The 15,711-nt window shown below is 40.3% G+C and overlaps 1 protein-coding gene across 5 annotated transcripts in view; it reads left to right on the top strand.

The window, feature by feature from the left end:
- Positions 1 to 15,711, top strand: part of LOC124154642 (glutaminase liver isoform, mitochondrial-like) — a 60,542-nt gene that overhangs the window by 15,177 nt on the left and 29,654 nt on the right. For 4 of the 5 annotated variants that reach the window (XM_046528494.1, XM_046528495.1, XM_046528492.1 and 1 more), the window contains one exon: positions 15,234 to 15,263. The exons of the other annotated variant lie outside the window; for it this stretch is intronic. In XM_046528494.1, the coding sequence (XP_046384450.1) occupies positions 15,234 to 15,263 (30 nt within the window). The remainder of the gene's footprint in view (positions 1 to 15,233; positions 15,264 to 15,711) is intronic. 5 annotated transcript variants of the gene reach the window in all.

Raw genomic sequence — 15,711 nt, 5'->3', positions numbered from 1 at the left:
TCGACGACTTCTTGACCCCTCTTCCTGTGCATTCTTTTGTACTGAGAGAGACACTACTCTGGCGTACTTATTCGCCCACCCCACCCTTCCCGCAATGACCAAACCACAGACACTCCTACCCCGGATCCCCCTTCGTATCCACGACATATTTGCACAAACACTGCTTCAGATCATCATATTCCGCGCTTTCTTGCAGTATTTTCCCTCAGTGGCGGTCAAAGAAAATTCTGCATTGCGGAACCAGCGTTCATTGCCCCCGGTATACCTTTTAAAATGCCTTGTATGAATTAATCGACGGAATGTCTATGTAATTGTCGAAATCAATTGCTCCTAATAATGACCTTTCCTCTTGTTATCTTCAGTTATCTCTTGCCCTGACTTCGATATGATTTTCATCGATATTTTCTGCGTATTTTTTCTTTAAAGATTGTTTTTAATCATTCCAATTGTGTGAAATTGCACCCGTAGCAGAACATGATTCTGGCTCACAAAGTTTTTGAATGGAATGGAGTGGAAGAAATTTCTGTTAAATTTGTTTATCATGGGCGCGATCTACGGTATATGTGCTGGTAGCAACCCTGAAGCCAGCCAGTGTAACCTTATATGTGCCAGTACAACCATAAGAGGATGCATTAATATAGAAGCTAATTTTCCAATAATATATTTTTGTGTGAATTTTATTTCGAGAGTAGTATTGGGGAGGAGAGTGTTTGGGATGAAGTGGTGTAAGGGTGGATATTTGTGGTTAGGAAAGAGTGCACTGAATAATCTCTTTGCTTGGGCGTTTACATCCACGTAGTCCTTACCTCGCCGTTTGAAGGATATTAGCGTAGGGGTGAGTTTTCCACACTGCCCTCTAAGCTCTTATGGCATGTTAGTTCATATATCATAAAATATCGGCGAATACTATGGGTAAAACCCAAGAAGATTTTATCAAGTTCATAAATAGTTTTTGAAACATTATTGGGAATATGAAAGTTCGAACATTTTAGTGTTGCATTTATTAAAAAATAAAATGGAACACTAAATATGTTGTGCTGTTAGCATCACGAGATACACCACCAGGAAATATATTGCTAAGGTAAGGCAACTTATTAGGTACACTGCTTTTCTAGTACCACTGGATGGATTTTTTAGTGCATATCACAATTCATTAAAATCCATCCATCAAACATACTGCATGTAATTTTAAGGTGGTATCATAAAGTAATGGAGGAGTGCACCAGTGTGTTGATTTTTATTTCTTCCGCAGTGTGTTCACGTTGTCGGTTTCTTTGTTTGAATTTGGCATTGAGCACCCGCGCCTTCCTTTGTGCTGCAACTGCCTCCGATTATACCGCCTCTGTGTGTGCACACTGTTTAGCACAAAAGTTGAAAGTCCTCCACCATACGATCTGGAATACGTGAATTTATTTCGAGATTGGCTTTCGTGCTCCTGAGACGCAACGTCGCTATAACTGCTCATGGATACGCGTTTTACTCCCTTATGAAGTCAAGGGCAAAGCAATTATTTCCTTGGGTTATTCGTCCGAGTTCCGTTCTGAGAGGCTGTCTCCTTACTCTTTTAGTTGCACCGTTTACATATCGATAAGTTCTGTTGGGTCATTTGTTCACTGAAAGATCTGAGATACGATGGATTTTGTTTCAGCGACTGATGATGCATTAAATAATGCTGAGAGTGGGCAAGAGAATTATTTTTATCCAATAGAGTAAGTTATAGTGTATGCTATTACTCGAAGCAGTAGTGTAAATATTGGAGAATTAAAAAAAAAAACAGCGGCGGATGAGTTAATCCAAGTCCTATTAATAGATAGTTCTCGCTTATGCCTTGAAAAGGCGCTCCACGGCTCATCGAGGCCCTGGGGAAAATGTGAACAAAGTTTTTGCCGGCATATTCTCGCGGTACAGGCGAAACACCTCTTGAACTTCGGTTACGGATCAAATACTAATTAGTGGACTCATATTTCCTTAGTTTAAACAGTGTGTTGGCCGGCATACATAGATATTTTGCTGATTATTGGGCAATAGTTGCTTTCAGCCAGCACTCAAATTTCTTGAAAGCTCCACGATTGCTTGTCGGCCTGTCAACATGCTATATTTTACAACATAAGCGTAGGACCAGTAAATTTAGGGGTGACTGGTCACTTAAATTTTTGTGTGCTTCTGTATGCACAAAAATGTGCTTAGATTAATTTCATGAATAAGGTTTCGCACAAGGAAATCCCTTTAACCAACGTTAGGCCTCTCCTTCCTCCTCCATCCCTTAACTCCCAACTCACCCCACTCCTTCCCCACAGTTAGATGTCCCCGACCTCGACCAGTTTTAGCATTGCAACAAATGGAGCGACGCGCACTAGGCCAAGTCCGACTCGTTGGTCGGACCCGAGTCGTCCGACCAAAATTTTTGAATTTGGTCGGCCCCGACTCAGCGGTCGTTGCGGCCAGAAATTACACACATTCTTATGGCGCGCCGCGCACTGACTCCGACTTCACTCCGACCCGACCATACAAACTTATTGCTATCGTGGGTGTGGTCGTGGTCTGGTCGGAAGGTGTGCGGCAGAGATCTGTCGTGGCCGTGGTCGTGGTGGCGCTAGTGCGTGCCTGGCCTTACTGTCGCACCTGACTTGATATATAATATGAGACGCAAGCAAAATTTCTTTTTTTTTTATACATAATCAACTGTTTAGTATGTAAGCTTCTGCTAACGCAAACACTCATTACCCCAAACAACACAAACATATGCGCAAAAAACCCATTGTATTGTAAACTGGCTGGTTGTGGTAAACATGGTTTACCAGTACGGTGTTGAACGCGCCTTCGGCGCGACAGATAATGTGACTGATGATAGACGTACCTGAAGATGTAGCGTTGTTATGGAATACGGGTCGTTCTTTTTTAAAAACATATTAGTGAACCTTACAAAAATTATGCTTTAATTTTCCACAATGGAAAAGTTTCGCTCAGTTAATCCTGAAGTTATCAGCTATACTTTAAGTAATTTAATCCCGTTTTCTCGTAATTTTACTCAGTTTGATTAAGTTACAAAATTACGTGATAATTTCCGTTACCCCGTCTTTCCCGCATGTGAAAATGACTGACAGTCGGCTCGACCCCCAGCTCTTCCCCTTAGGGCCTCTCGTAATTAACGTGCCCCTCTAATTGTCAAGTGCTACATTGCAGTTACGTCGTGGAAATTGTTAGTCTTGCCTTCGGAGGGTTAACTCCTGTTCTTCTTCCCGCTGATGGTTGCCTAAGTAAATTGGAAAAAAAACTGTTTCGGACATATTTATCTTTTACAACTTACGCTTGCATTTGGTTTTCGTATTTTTGAACGTATTCACATTAATTAATTAATTAATTGCTCAGCGAACTTATTGTTAAATTTACGCTTGAGGTCTATTGATTAGCTACCGTGCGTGGTGGGACACATCGGTTGAGCTCTCTTTAAATCCTTCGCTCGCCGCATTGCTCTGTTGGCCACTTTAGGCGAGTTTATAGTAAAAAAATTCAAAAAACTAAATCAATCTCTAATTAGCTTAATGAATCTATTATCCTGGACCTTATCTATCATTCTTTTGTAGTACTAACCGCAAAATACCGAGCATGCTGTATTAGAATTCAGTTGAGTGGCTTCATACCTACCTCTGTGGCTTTTCCGGAGTTTACTTTCCAATTTTATATTATATCCCCGTTTACAAGATGTCTTTTACAACAAGATCAACTGTTGTAATTAAAAAACGCTCTTTATAAATCAATAAAATGCTACAAAAATAACTACGACATTCTGCATTCCTGAAATTTTATGATAATTTTCCCGTTAATTCCAATTCAACTTAACCCCACGCTAATTTTATCAAATTTCACCAGGTTTCCTCCTAAATTTTTCATCACCGTACTTATTGTTGTTGGAACCTCACGCTAAGTGCTCCCTACGGTTGGTTTATTGCTATTTTTTAACGGAGCTGAAAGAAGCAGGGGCCCCGTTCGCCTTCTCCCTACCCCCATCATCCCTTCTATCACATATTCTCGCGCGACATACGCCCGTTCAGTCCTTGCGTGACGTATCCCTTCCCGTCCTCCATTCTTCGCGTCTCTTCGCGGCCAGTCACTCTTTGCATAGCGTGCGAATTACTTTACGCCTTATGCATTCGGTCAACTTGAGGGAACAGGGTTGCCACCATTGTAGAGATTAGGAAAAAAACTGAAGGAAAAATCGAAAAACGTTCCGGAAAACGTGGTGCACGGTTAGTCTCTGGTGCAGCTTGAATACCAAACCCATTGGGGTGAATGTGAAAAAAACTAAATTATTCATCAAGAATAATGAGGAAATTTCAGTAATTGATGCGGAAATCTCAGAAATCTCCCAACTAGCGTATGATATAAACAAAGATTGTTACTTCTTTAACGTCCACTTAATTAGGGTTATTTTGGTTCGCAGTTTGATTCCAGGTCCAGCGAAATTTTGTCCAATGGCAATGGTTGTCGATTTCACCCCGTTAACGCGGCAGGTTAGAAACATATCACACATGAGTGACAGAAAGTTGAAAAAGAATGTAAACTGTTGTACATAAAAAAATGAGAATGTAAAACAATTTTAAAACAGCCATCCGGGTAAGGGTATTGTAGGGGAATATCGTTTCTCAAACAGGTGCTGTCACAAAAAAATTACAACCGAAACACACAGTCCGTCAACAACCATTTACAGGCAAAAAAGCATCGTTTACGTTAGACATTTTCGACATCATAAGAATTTGTTTGAATTCAACTTATTAATTAAAACCATCTTGTTTATATTTGCTTGTAGTTTGCGAGTTTTTTTGTGATCACGTTGAAGGAAACCTAAGATGATGATTGAATTAAGTGTCACTCACGCAATACGTGCTCAAATTGTTAGCGGGCCGCCATCCAGCGCCACCGTGGCGGCTGTGAGCGTAATTTCCGGCAGAAGCGCCGCCGCGACCGCTGCCATAATCCGCGGTGACGGAATTGCTTTTCGCGTCTGTCTTAGTTGGGGCTTGTGAGCCTGTTGGCCTTTCCTTGAGATAAGAGATTTTTATGTGTAATTGAATTATATGTCTCAAGAAACTATCGGAAGCACTTCAGATGGGGGAGTTAACTTTATTGGGAAACGTTCCTATCATTTTGACGTCAAGAAATAACAGTCGAGCATTATCTTGCGCAATGATGGACCGCGTATTCACCAATGGTGCCAACCTTTTATAGGTATTTCACTAGAATAAGTGTCTAGGTTCTGCTCTATCTTCCCGGAGACGATTTACTTTGGGTGAATTCCAATCGTTCATTTATCTCAAGGTGCCTATGTTACAAAATAAATGTCTGGATTTAGTGAAGAGTTCTCGGGATTGCCACCGGGTCAGGAACTGCATAACTGCCTGTCATGCAGTTCCTGACCCGGTGTCGATCCCGAGAACTCTTCACTCTATTCGCCGGGAAAGCACGAAATCTTTCTAAATGTCTGGATATTTGTAGTTTCGTGCAATGCCCTTCTAAAGGCCGTTTTACACGGGGCACGGAATTGCGCAGGTTAGAGCTGCATTAATTTCTAAAATTGCGTGGAATTGCGCGAATGCATGAACGAAATTAGAACAGGGGATATTTTGCCGTCTCGCATCCACGCATTCTCGCATGTGTTCTAGCAATTCACCGCTTTACACGACGCGACGCAACTTTGATTGCGCCTTCGCACGTACGTCAGATTGCGCAATTCCGTGTACCGTGTAAAATGGCCTTAAGATGCTTAGTTTTGGGAGGCTCCACATCTACATTACTGGAGGCATAAAAATTCCGTCGCTATTTTTTTTGGTTAATTAAATAAATAAATTGGAATGGTAACCCTAGAAAAATATCGACAAGAATGAGAATTAAAAAACTGAGCGATTACCATCAGCGCTTTCTTATTGCATCTGTTCTAGTCAAGTGAAACAGGTCTTAAACTTCCACGTACGACAGGAAATCGATTGTGCTGATCGGTCGATCGATCATATAACCATAAAAACTTTAGCATCATATTTATATGTATACTTGATATAGTATATATACTCACTCCCATTTGATGGTCGCACTTCGCATTTTTTTCGTAACGTATTACTCCTTAAATACTTTGGCGATTGTCCTGAAAATTTCTAGGTTGGTTCAGTAAACTCCAGCCAACATTTAATTCTTTCTCAAATATAAAAAAAAATTCATCAGAGAAAGTTCTGATTTATGTATCCATATATTCAAAATTCTTCGGCAAATGTTACAACGATTTATTCTATATACCCTGGAAATTTTAAAGTCGCGTAACTTATAAGCAGGCTAGACGTTACGATGATAAAGACCGGTAGAGCTAATGTTATCCGTCCGCTTAAAGATTGCGAAGCAGTTATTTGGCAGAATTTTTTAGTGAAAATCCCATGCCTACCGTCATCTATTCATACTGCCGTCAGCCTAAATACATGCATAAGTCTCAAATCGCGCTCGCGTTTGTCTAACTTCTCACAATTGATGGGTGGTTACTAACGAAGCCGCTGAGTAGAGTCGCGTTCAATCTTTCAAGTATATATATTATATATACTTGATAGATTGAACGTAGGTCAAGTATATATACTATATCAAGTATATATATAAATATGATGCTACAGTGTTTATGGTTATATGATCGATCGACCGATCAGCACAATCGATTTCCTGTCGTACGTGGAAGTTTAAGACCTGTTTCACTGGACTAGAACAGATGCAATAAGATAAATCGCCAAGATTTCCTGGGATGACTTCAATTAAGAAGTATAAAGATTTGCAGAACTATGCGATTAGTATCTGCTCAAAAAGATCAACTTAAAATTGGTAGACCTGATAAGACCTAGTGCTAGGGAGTGCTATCATATCGGCGTGATCTAATATTCTTCGAATTCTTATCTGAAATGGATTTACTGGGTGTGTACTAGTCAGAAAATATAGGAAATAAGAAAGATGTAGCTAATTTTTAGACACAGAGTAAAATATTGATAAAGTCGGAAATTAAAAAATCTCTATCCTTGATTGTGACTTCCAAATACCGGTGAAATAAAAGTTGGTTTTCTAGGAAGCGTTCTTACGCGGCATGAAAAATTTTCCAAGCGATTATTTTATCATAAATATATTTGAAGTTAGTCGTGGGATTTGAAATTATCGTTTCTTGTTGATAATATGACTAATAATATGTTAAAAAAATTTGTTAGGATCGCACAGTGATCGCACTGGATCGACGCGTCGATATTTAAGGAAATTTTTTTACCGTGAAACTCAACGGGAATTGCTGAAATGTTGCCTGGTGCTTACGGATGCTCTTGATAACTCTTTGTTCTACAATTTTTAATTCATTATATGTACAATGCGTGTGCAGAAAAAATAACGTGAATATTATTTTTTTGCAAAAAATATTTATTTATTCGTCCACATTCATATTTCCGCCTTTAAAATAACCCCCATTACATATTTAGAAGTTTCATCGCTTCTTCCAATCCTCGAAACACTTGTCAAACTCGATCTATGGGATAGCCTTTTAGCTCTGCCAGCGATTTCTTTAATGGTATCTATTGTTGTTAAACTACGACCTTTTGAGGTTCTATTTAATTTTGGAAATAGGAAAAGGTCACTCAAAGCCGTATCTGACGAATATGGAGGCTAGGGAATCGTCACAGTATTGTTTTTGACCAAAAATTCATGAAGAATCAATGAAATGTAAGCTGGAAATCGCCGAGCTTATAAAAATACGTCCAATCTCATCAGCTGCCGCAGACAAAATGAACAATGAATACAGCTGAAAATTTTAACAGCTTCAGGGGCATGTGTACCAAGGTATGACAACATAATAGAAAATTTTAACAATCGATCTCTCAAAACTCGTTAGGCATTTAAAAGTTTGTTTCCGGTTATTTTCTTAACACACCTCGTAATTTAGCTTATCGTGAATTTTAAAATTACATTCCAAGTGTCCATAAAAACATTACCTGTATTTATTTATTTATTATCATCTTCCCCTTAAACAGCACATGACGGCCTTTTACAAAGAGGGTTTCCAATATTAACAAAGTAGGTACAACACAAACATCCATGCCCTGGATAGTGATCACCTACCCAGGCGGGATTCGAACCCACGACCTTCGGTTTGGCAGGCGAGGACTTTACCCCACCGCCACCGAGGCCGGCATAGTATGAAATGACTCTTTTGGACACCGAAAACTGTCGGAGATGTTTAATGTTTGGTGGACTTTGGACCTCACATGAACAAATTATTGGGCGTGCATTTTGATGCCATTCCATACAACTCTTTATCCGTGAGAGTCTTGATCCTGGAAGCAACGATGCAATGCATGAAATTACCCCACGAGTAATGAGGTCGTTTTTCCTAAGCTAGCGCGGTGTTCTAAATCAGCCTCTTTTCTAATTTTAAACGTTAAAGTATTCACTTAATTGGCTGTACTCATGATAATGTACTGTGCATAATCAATCTCGGATACATTTAATAATTATTTATAAAATAAAATAGAGTTAATATCGTCATGAAACTAACCCCATTAAAATAGACCGGAAAATGAATAACAGGCCCTGTTAGTGATGCCATAAATAATTTCATGGAATTTTTAAATTTTGTTTAAATGTTGTGTATTTCTTTACGCTTAGTGGTGGGCACTGTGCGCTGTTCCTTCTGATCCCCGTAAGAAGATAATCGTTCCCTTGAAGATAAAGGATTGGGGAATTAGGGCTGAGGAGAGGTTTGAATGTGAATGAGGTGAGGACAGCCCAGGCTCTCACTTCATATGCGTGGCGGAGGTAATGCGATCTGACGTACGGAGGCCCTTCGGTATTGTTTATTCTCTTAAATGACATTAGGAACGCGGGAACGGAAACCGTACACAAACAAATGCCTAAATAAATTATCAATACGGTATTGTAAACTGTATATGGCCTATATATTTGACCCCTCGTAGCTCTCTCACTTCTATCAGTGTATCGGTCGCAAATTCATGGTGATATGCTCTCTAAAACCTCTCACTTATGGACAAAACAGTCCAGGAAAATGTGTCCTAATGTGAGAGGTGCATGAAGTTAGAGATTGCTCGAAAAAATTTCATTTTTCATATTGGTTTTTTAAAGGATACTGAAAGGAAAACTCTCATGGCTCATTGCTAAATGAAAAATTTGTCTTTAAGTTTATAATTCTGGTTCTTTTCTATATTGATAGGTTTGCAAAAAATTTAAATTTTATGCAATCCTTAGGCTAATCTTCCATTTTTGAGTTTGGAACAGTGATTAAAAGAAACTGAACATGTTGGAAGCGGGTTAAGGATCATTTAAAATTGTGAAGGGAATTTCTAATTATAAATTTTTACTTTTCCACTGAACCTAACACATTTCACTGCTAAGCGGCGCAGTAGCGGAAACAGAAAAACTCGAGGGGAGGTGGGGCAAAAGATATCTTGAGCTACCTTTATTTTTGTAGCAATGGCAAATAATTAAGCCACATGCTAACTTTAAAAAAGTTCTATTTAAACCTGTAATACGGATATAAAAGACAATGCCATCTTATGATATGAAAAAGTTACAATTGTGGTTCTGCAAAGTTAGCCAATGGGGGCGGCCCCGCGCGCCCCCCACACACTCATCTGTACCCGCCACTGAAGCGGCATCATCACGCACATTTAAATAAACTTTGTAAATGTATCTGATGATGCCTCCTATTATCAGTAAAAAATGTCGCACAGTCCAGGACAGAAAAATATTACCTCCCAGGAGAAAAACATTTTCCATGTCCCAGATTGACGCCGGTCTGGCAAGGCCGCTGAACCACGTCTCCGCTGCAAACAGTAAGATACACACCGAGCGTCGCTACGCGCGAGTTCATTCTTCCCTGGTGGTCAAAAAGTTTTATCTTCCCCGAATAGAAATATGGGAAAGTGGTGGCGGTGGGAAGAGCGCTTCGTCAATGGTGGAAGTATCCCTGGTTCCAATCTCTTTAGATTTATTTGGATACCCAAAAACGTAAGAATATTCAATGTGTCAGGTTGGTAAGAGAAATAACTGCCTTCTACATGGAATATGCTAAAGTCCTGCGGTATGAATTCCTTGCGGTCGGTCAGAATTCAACCTCCCTCGCGAAAGATATTGCGTGGACCTCGTAAAAGTTTTTCTGACCGACCGCAAGGAATTCATACCGCATGACTTTAGCATATTCCATGTAGAAGGCAGTTATTTCTCTTACCAACCTGACACATAGAATATTCTTACGTTTTTGGGTATCCAAATAAATCTAAAGAGATTGGAACCAGGGATACTTCCACCATTGACGAAGCGCTCTTCCCACCGCCACCACTTTCCCATATTTCTATTCGGGGAAGATAAAACTTTTTGACCACCAGGGAAGAATGAACTCGCGCGTAGCGACGCTCGGTGTGTATCTTACTGTTTTTCGTAGTCCCTTAAAATACTCATGTAGCAGATAAAGGGAAAATTTTACACCTATATTTAAATTTTAGTCAACTAGTTAGATAATTTAATGTTATTTTCTGGTCTATACTATGACATGCCATTTAAATATTGAAACTTGTGGTCAGACCACTATAATAATGCAAAATTGTCCATGCAATTATCTATCACATAATGGAGCTATACCTTCCCCTCGGCAATAATGTTTAATATTATTAACCTTAAATGTCATCGAAATTTCTCTGCGAGCCTTTGTTTTTTTTTACTTTCCTTGACTCTCGGTATCGATTCCTTTAATACTTTTGTTTTCAGTTTTTTATTTTTATGTGCAACAGTGGCGTAGTGGTGGTACTGTTATGAAAAGCGAGCTGAATCTGTTCCACTCTGTACCAGATCAGCGTCTCTTTGGGAGGTGTAGGCAAACTGAAGTCGCCTTGTCCTTCCTTCGCGTCTTCCGCTGCCATCAAAAAGGAAGGTCATGCGATCGACTAATGTTCACGGCCGAACGTGCCTTTCTTTTCCTCGGAGTGCACTTTCCGCGTACGAAAGTGACGCTATGTATATCCGCGTGGATTTTATTTGTCATCTCCATCGAATGATGGATGGATCTATCAATCAATCTGTCCGTGTCCTTTGGCGACGCACTGCCCCTGCGGACGACAGATGGAAAGGCATTTGGTGTGCCATTGAACACGTGCGTGCTGCTAGAGGCGCCGTCGCGCCGACAACTGGAGTTGTTTCGCAGCCCTAGTGTGCGTGAGTTGCGACGGAAACCACATGCCCGATAACGTTACCTGCCTTTGATATCATGGAAAACTTCTCGAGCTTCCCCTTAAGATTTTATGTTTTCCAGCCGAATGCTTAAGACGTAAAGGTATCATATTTCCATCGATTGTACCGCTTAACCTGAATCCAAAGGAGACATTTTAAGATTTCAGGCGATTAGTTGTGAAAACACGTAACTATTGTTCTCAGAGAAAGAACTTTTTAATTTAAATTGTAATTTTAATGTAAATTTTCATGGAAAGCCTTATACCACTCCGCCTCGGTATAGCCGGGGTAACGTCCCCGACTGCCAACCAAGAGGTCGCGGGTTCTAATCCCGCCTGGGTGGGTCAACCACTATCCAGGGCATGGGTATATGTTATTTTTAAGCGAGTTAATTGTAAGAAAGAACTAAATAGTCCTAAATTATTTTGAAATAAAAGAGTACATAATTATTATTATTACTCCTTACCCCATTCATTCTATAGTGCGCAATATGTTTCCACTTCACCTAGGTAGTGGCAGTAAATCGTATCCATCGTATTCGGGCTGAATAATTCGCATATAATTCGCCCTGGAGATTGGAAGACTGCGTTATCAAGATGTCGCGTCGGTCCAGTTTCACGTGCATAGTGCACATCCGGAGGGAAACCCGAGAACTCAAAAAGGGCTCTTCGGGCTTCTAACCGGGCTCTCCATTCGGCCCCAACGGAGAGAGGTAACCGGGTTAAAAGCTTGAGTACCTTTTTTTTATTATATTCGCCGGGCAGGGATTTGATCTTATTTCCGAGAACTCCTAGTATGTGATATCGTGGAGGCCGCCTCACCGGTGTTTGGCTGGGGGCGGGGAAGGAATGTGCTACGTCATGGAAAACCTTTCATGCAACAAAAAAGTAATCAATAAAATTAACAACAGACAATAATGCAGCAAACCAGCATACAAGAACACAATGAAACATAAAAAATAAGTAACACTTCCGTATACTGGCGAGCGTTATGAGCTCCCTCCAAGTATAAATAGCTTTATTTAACACTTCTGACTACGGCAAAAATACTTTTTAAATTGAAGGATTTATTGGAGTTTCTACACGTATAAAAGTGAAATACCACTGTACTCCTATTAAATAATGTACTATTGAATAGTCTGTGGAATGGCCTTATCGCGATCCGTGACCTGTTGAAGTGCCAGTGTTCAAATGCCGCAAAGGGTACTCTTCCGTTTTGCTTTGTCTTGCGAGGAGCGCGGAGGAATAAATTGGTCCAGGAGTTGACGTCCGAAGAGAGGTGAAATCACAACGTGCGCGCCACAAAAGGACACGACTGGATTGGATGATTGATTTATCGATTACCCATCGCTCGCTTACGAAGAGCGCTCTTTCCAGTTTCCTTGGTTGTCTGTCCTTGATGGTGCGCCGGCACTGTCTCTCCCTCTCACACACGAGGCCCCTTAAGCCATTCAGAGGAAAAGGGTTTGTCTCTTGGGAGCCATCGCTGTCCGCTCGTGATAGACGAGCTCTAGGCACGATCCACTCTCCCCAAAAGAAGTGCGCCTCTCGCACCGATTGCCTATGCTTCCTCTGCCTGCAGTGGGTTGCGCCAACAACCCATGAACGGTTATAAACTTACGCCTAAAAAAAATCACTGTACTATCATTTAGAGTACTGTACACTGGGGTGAGTTTGATTCATTTTCATAACTTGTAAAGTTATCTTTGTATGTAATTTCTATATGTTTAATTACTACGAGACAAGCACTTTAAATTCAAGGATCTATTGCAATTTTCATGCGTAAAAAAATTAAATTGCGCTTAATTCGTTCAAGCTATTTAATAGTCCGTGTAATGACCCTGCGAGCCATAAACTGTTGGTTTCTCAATGTTAAAATGATGCAAAGTGTCTTCTCACAGCTTATACTTGGGAGAGTAGCCGTTTTAGAAGAGTTGTTTTTATTACACTGACAGATAATCGTGATCATGAATGAACTATTAATCGATGGTGACTACTAGGTAATATTTGGTAACTAATCATCACATACCGTGAAATGTAAAATCTGCCGAAGTGGCTGTTTCAATATACCCAGTTTCGTGACCTGCCCGCTTCCGCCCGCCTTGCCAAGAAAACCAAATCACAGGAGTCCCTCCCTTTGCCTACTTAATAGCTCATGGCTGAAGTCGCCAGTATACCCAACTTAACACCCTCTCTTTCCCAAGCATATTAAGCGTGGAAAATTAAGTCCAGTTTTGTATTTTGATGCTTTGATGTAGAGCATCAGTTGAGAACCGTACTCATTCTTATTCAAGTTTTCGAGAATAAGCAAAAACCATATCACATTTCGATAGCTCCACTGCACAAACGCTCAACAATCGCCCACCGAATCAAATCAGATCATCTAGTGCTACTAGATCTACAAGGGCTACTAGATTAGCGGATTTGATTAGGTGGGCGATTGTTGGGCGTTTGTACAGTGGAGGTATCGATTTATAGTACTCGCGATTTTTTAATATTTTTTTTTAAACTTCAGAGGTCAAATTCGTAATCAGCGGCCTCGAATGTAATCTACTTCGGTTTCGATAGGTTACCGTGCCGTACTAAACAGCATTCCAGACCACTGCGCTCCGAGGCAAACAGGTCTACACGCTTATATTTTAAACTGTGTTTGTATGTATAAGTGCAAAGCTATATATGCAATTCTTTTTACGAGAAAACTATTCTTCCGGATCTGGAATCGAGCGCACCAATCGGTGAATGAGAAATCCACCGCCACAGTGCCCTTTTGCGGGTGTTTTTATGGTCTATTCGTGGAATGCATCCAGATTTCTCTTTATAACAAAGAAATGGCTGTCATTTTATTTACTCCTTTGCTGCGAAATCCATTTTTCAATAATTAACACCCGTATTCTGTTTATAAGCGTTAAACGTCTGTTACTTGAGCCGCTCATCAACTACTTTTGGTTATTCATCAATTTTTAAGGAATTCATCGCTCTGAAAACGAGGCGTCTAATTCTAAGTTGGCCGGTTGTTTTGTTATTGATTATTAATAATGTATCTTTGGGATCAATAGTAAAATTTTATCGTAAATGCATGTTTTAATTTTGGAAAAAAGTTTATTTTTTAAAAATTCTTTAAAACCCTTGTTTGTACCTTGTTTCATGTTCTTGAAATTATTTATCTAAAATTTGTAAATATTTATCCATAATTACCCCTTTTTACGTGGGTTTTAATGCGATATTAATACAAATACCTGAAATTGAAGTTTTTAGTCAACTGATAAATCCTTGAAGTCAGAATGGGCTACCAGTAAGTTTCTCACTTACAGCAATTTTGTCACGTTTAGTCTCACTTTGCAAAAATAAACTTTGAGAGTTCACGAATCATCACCTTTTGGAAATTGATTATTGTTTCTCTTCTTTTCCAAAGCAGAGAAATGTTCTTTTGTGTAGGATAATGTGAATCAAATACTTCCTTGGCTTTCGCGGATCCTCGTGTTTTCTTCTGTATCCATATCTGTATGCCAATGTCTTAGAGATGAAAAATGTTTACCGTGTGAAGTGCTGTTCAAGGTAATTTTTACTCTGGATTATAGGAAGTGTTTTAAGAAAAAATTATAAGTTTTTTACAGTTTCGGATTAATTGGCGTCCATAAGATGCATTGTTTTCTCGAGCAATGGTGGTAAAAATAATTTTTCGGAAGGAAATATCAGTATAGGCTCATCACTGACAGATTATGCAGGCTAGATTCATAATTTTTGGTAACAGAATGGATACAAATATCCGAAGAAGGAAGTGGAGGAGATCTTCAATGAGAAGAAGAAGCTGCGGTGCTAACCTCTTGTTCTCTCTTTCCGGGCCGTGCATGTGTGATGGTGCCGCCGCTTGCCCCCGCTGCCGCCGCCGGCGCCTCCCCGCTGCTTCGGCGACACGCCGTCTCCCACTTGCACCCCATTGCCCTACCCCCCCCCCACGAAATTCCCCTATCGTCTCTAAATTCCGATCTTCAGGAGATATGCCTTCATCCACGACATCAACGCGTAAGTAGCGGCTCAAGCGAGAGCGGCGCGAGCTATGACCCGCAGATGCACCTTGTATCATCCGTTGCACACCCCTTCCCCCCCCCTCTCTCGTAGATGATGTTTGCTGAAACTATCCACTCTCTTGTACTTGACCAATTTGCACTTGCACGTGACATACCACCGGAATCACTCCAGCACCGGTTCTGTTTTCTTCTTTCCTATCCTTAGAGGCTATGGTTGGTAATTAACTATTAGGTCAGTTTAGAATTTAATATCTTTGTTAAATTAAGAAGTATGTTATAGAGTCTCACCATATTCTGGCTTGATTTAGTGAAAGGTGTCCATTGTTGAAATGCTGTTACAAAATTCCACGTATTTATTCTTCTAACAACGCGTTTTCGCTCGTATAGCCGTGCACTGCACCTAATGACGGTTCTATGAGTTGAAATGCGTCGTGTAGTGAATT

This window comes from Ischnura elegans, chromosome 2, assembly GCF_921293095.1.
Source record: "Ischnura elegans chromosome 2, ioIscEleg1.1, whole genome shotgun sequence".
NCBI classification, from domain to species: domain Eukaryota; kingdom Metazoa; phylum Arthropoda; class Insecta; order Odonata; family Coenagrionidae; genus Ischnura; species Ischnura elegans.
Note: the sequence above shows the minus strand (reverse complement) of the source record. Positions and strands in the feature narration are given on the sequence as shown.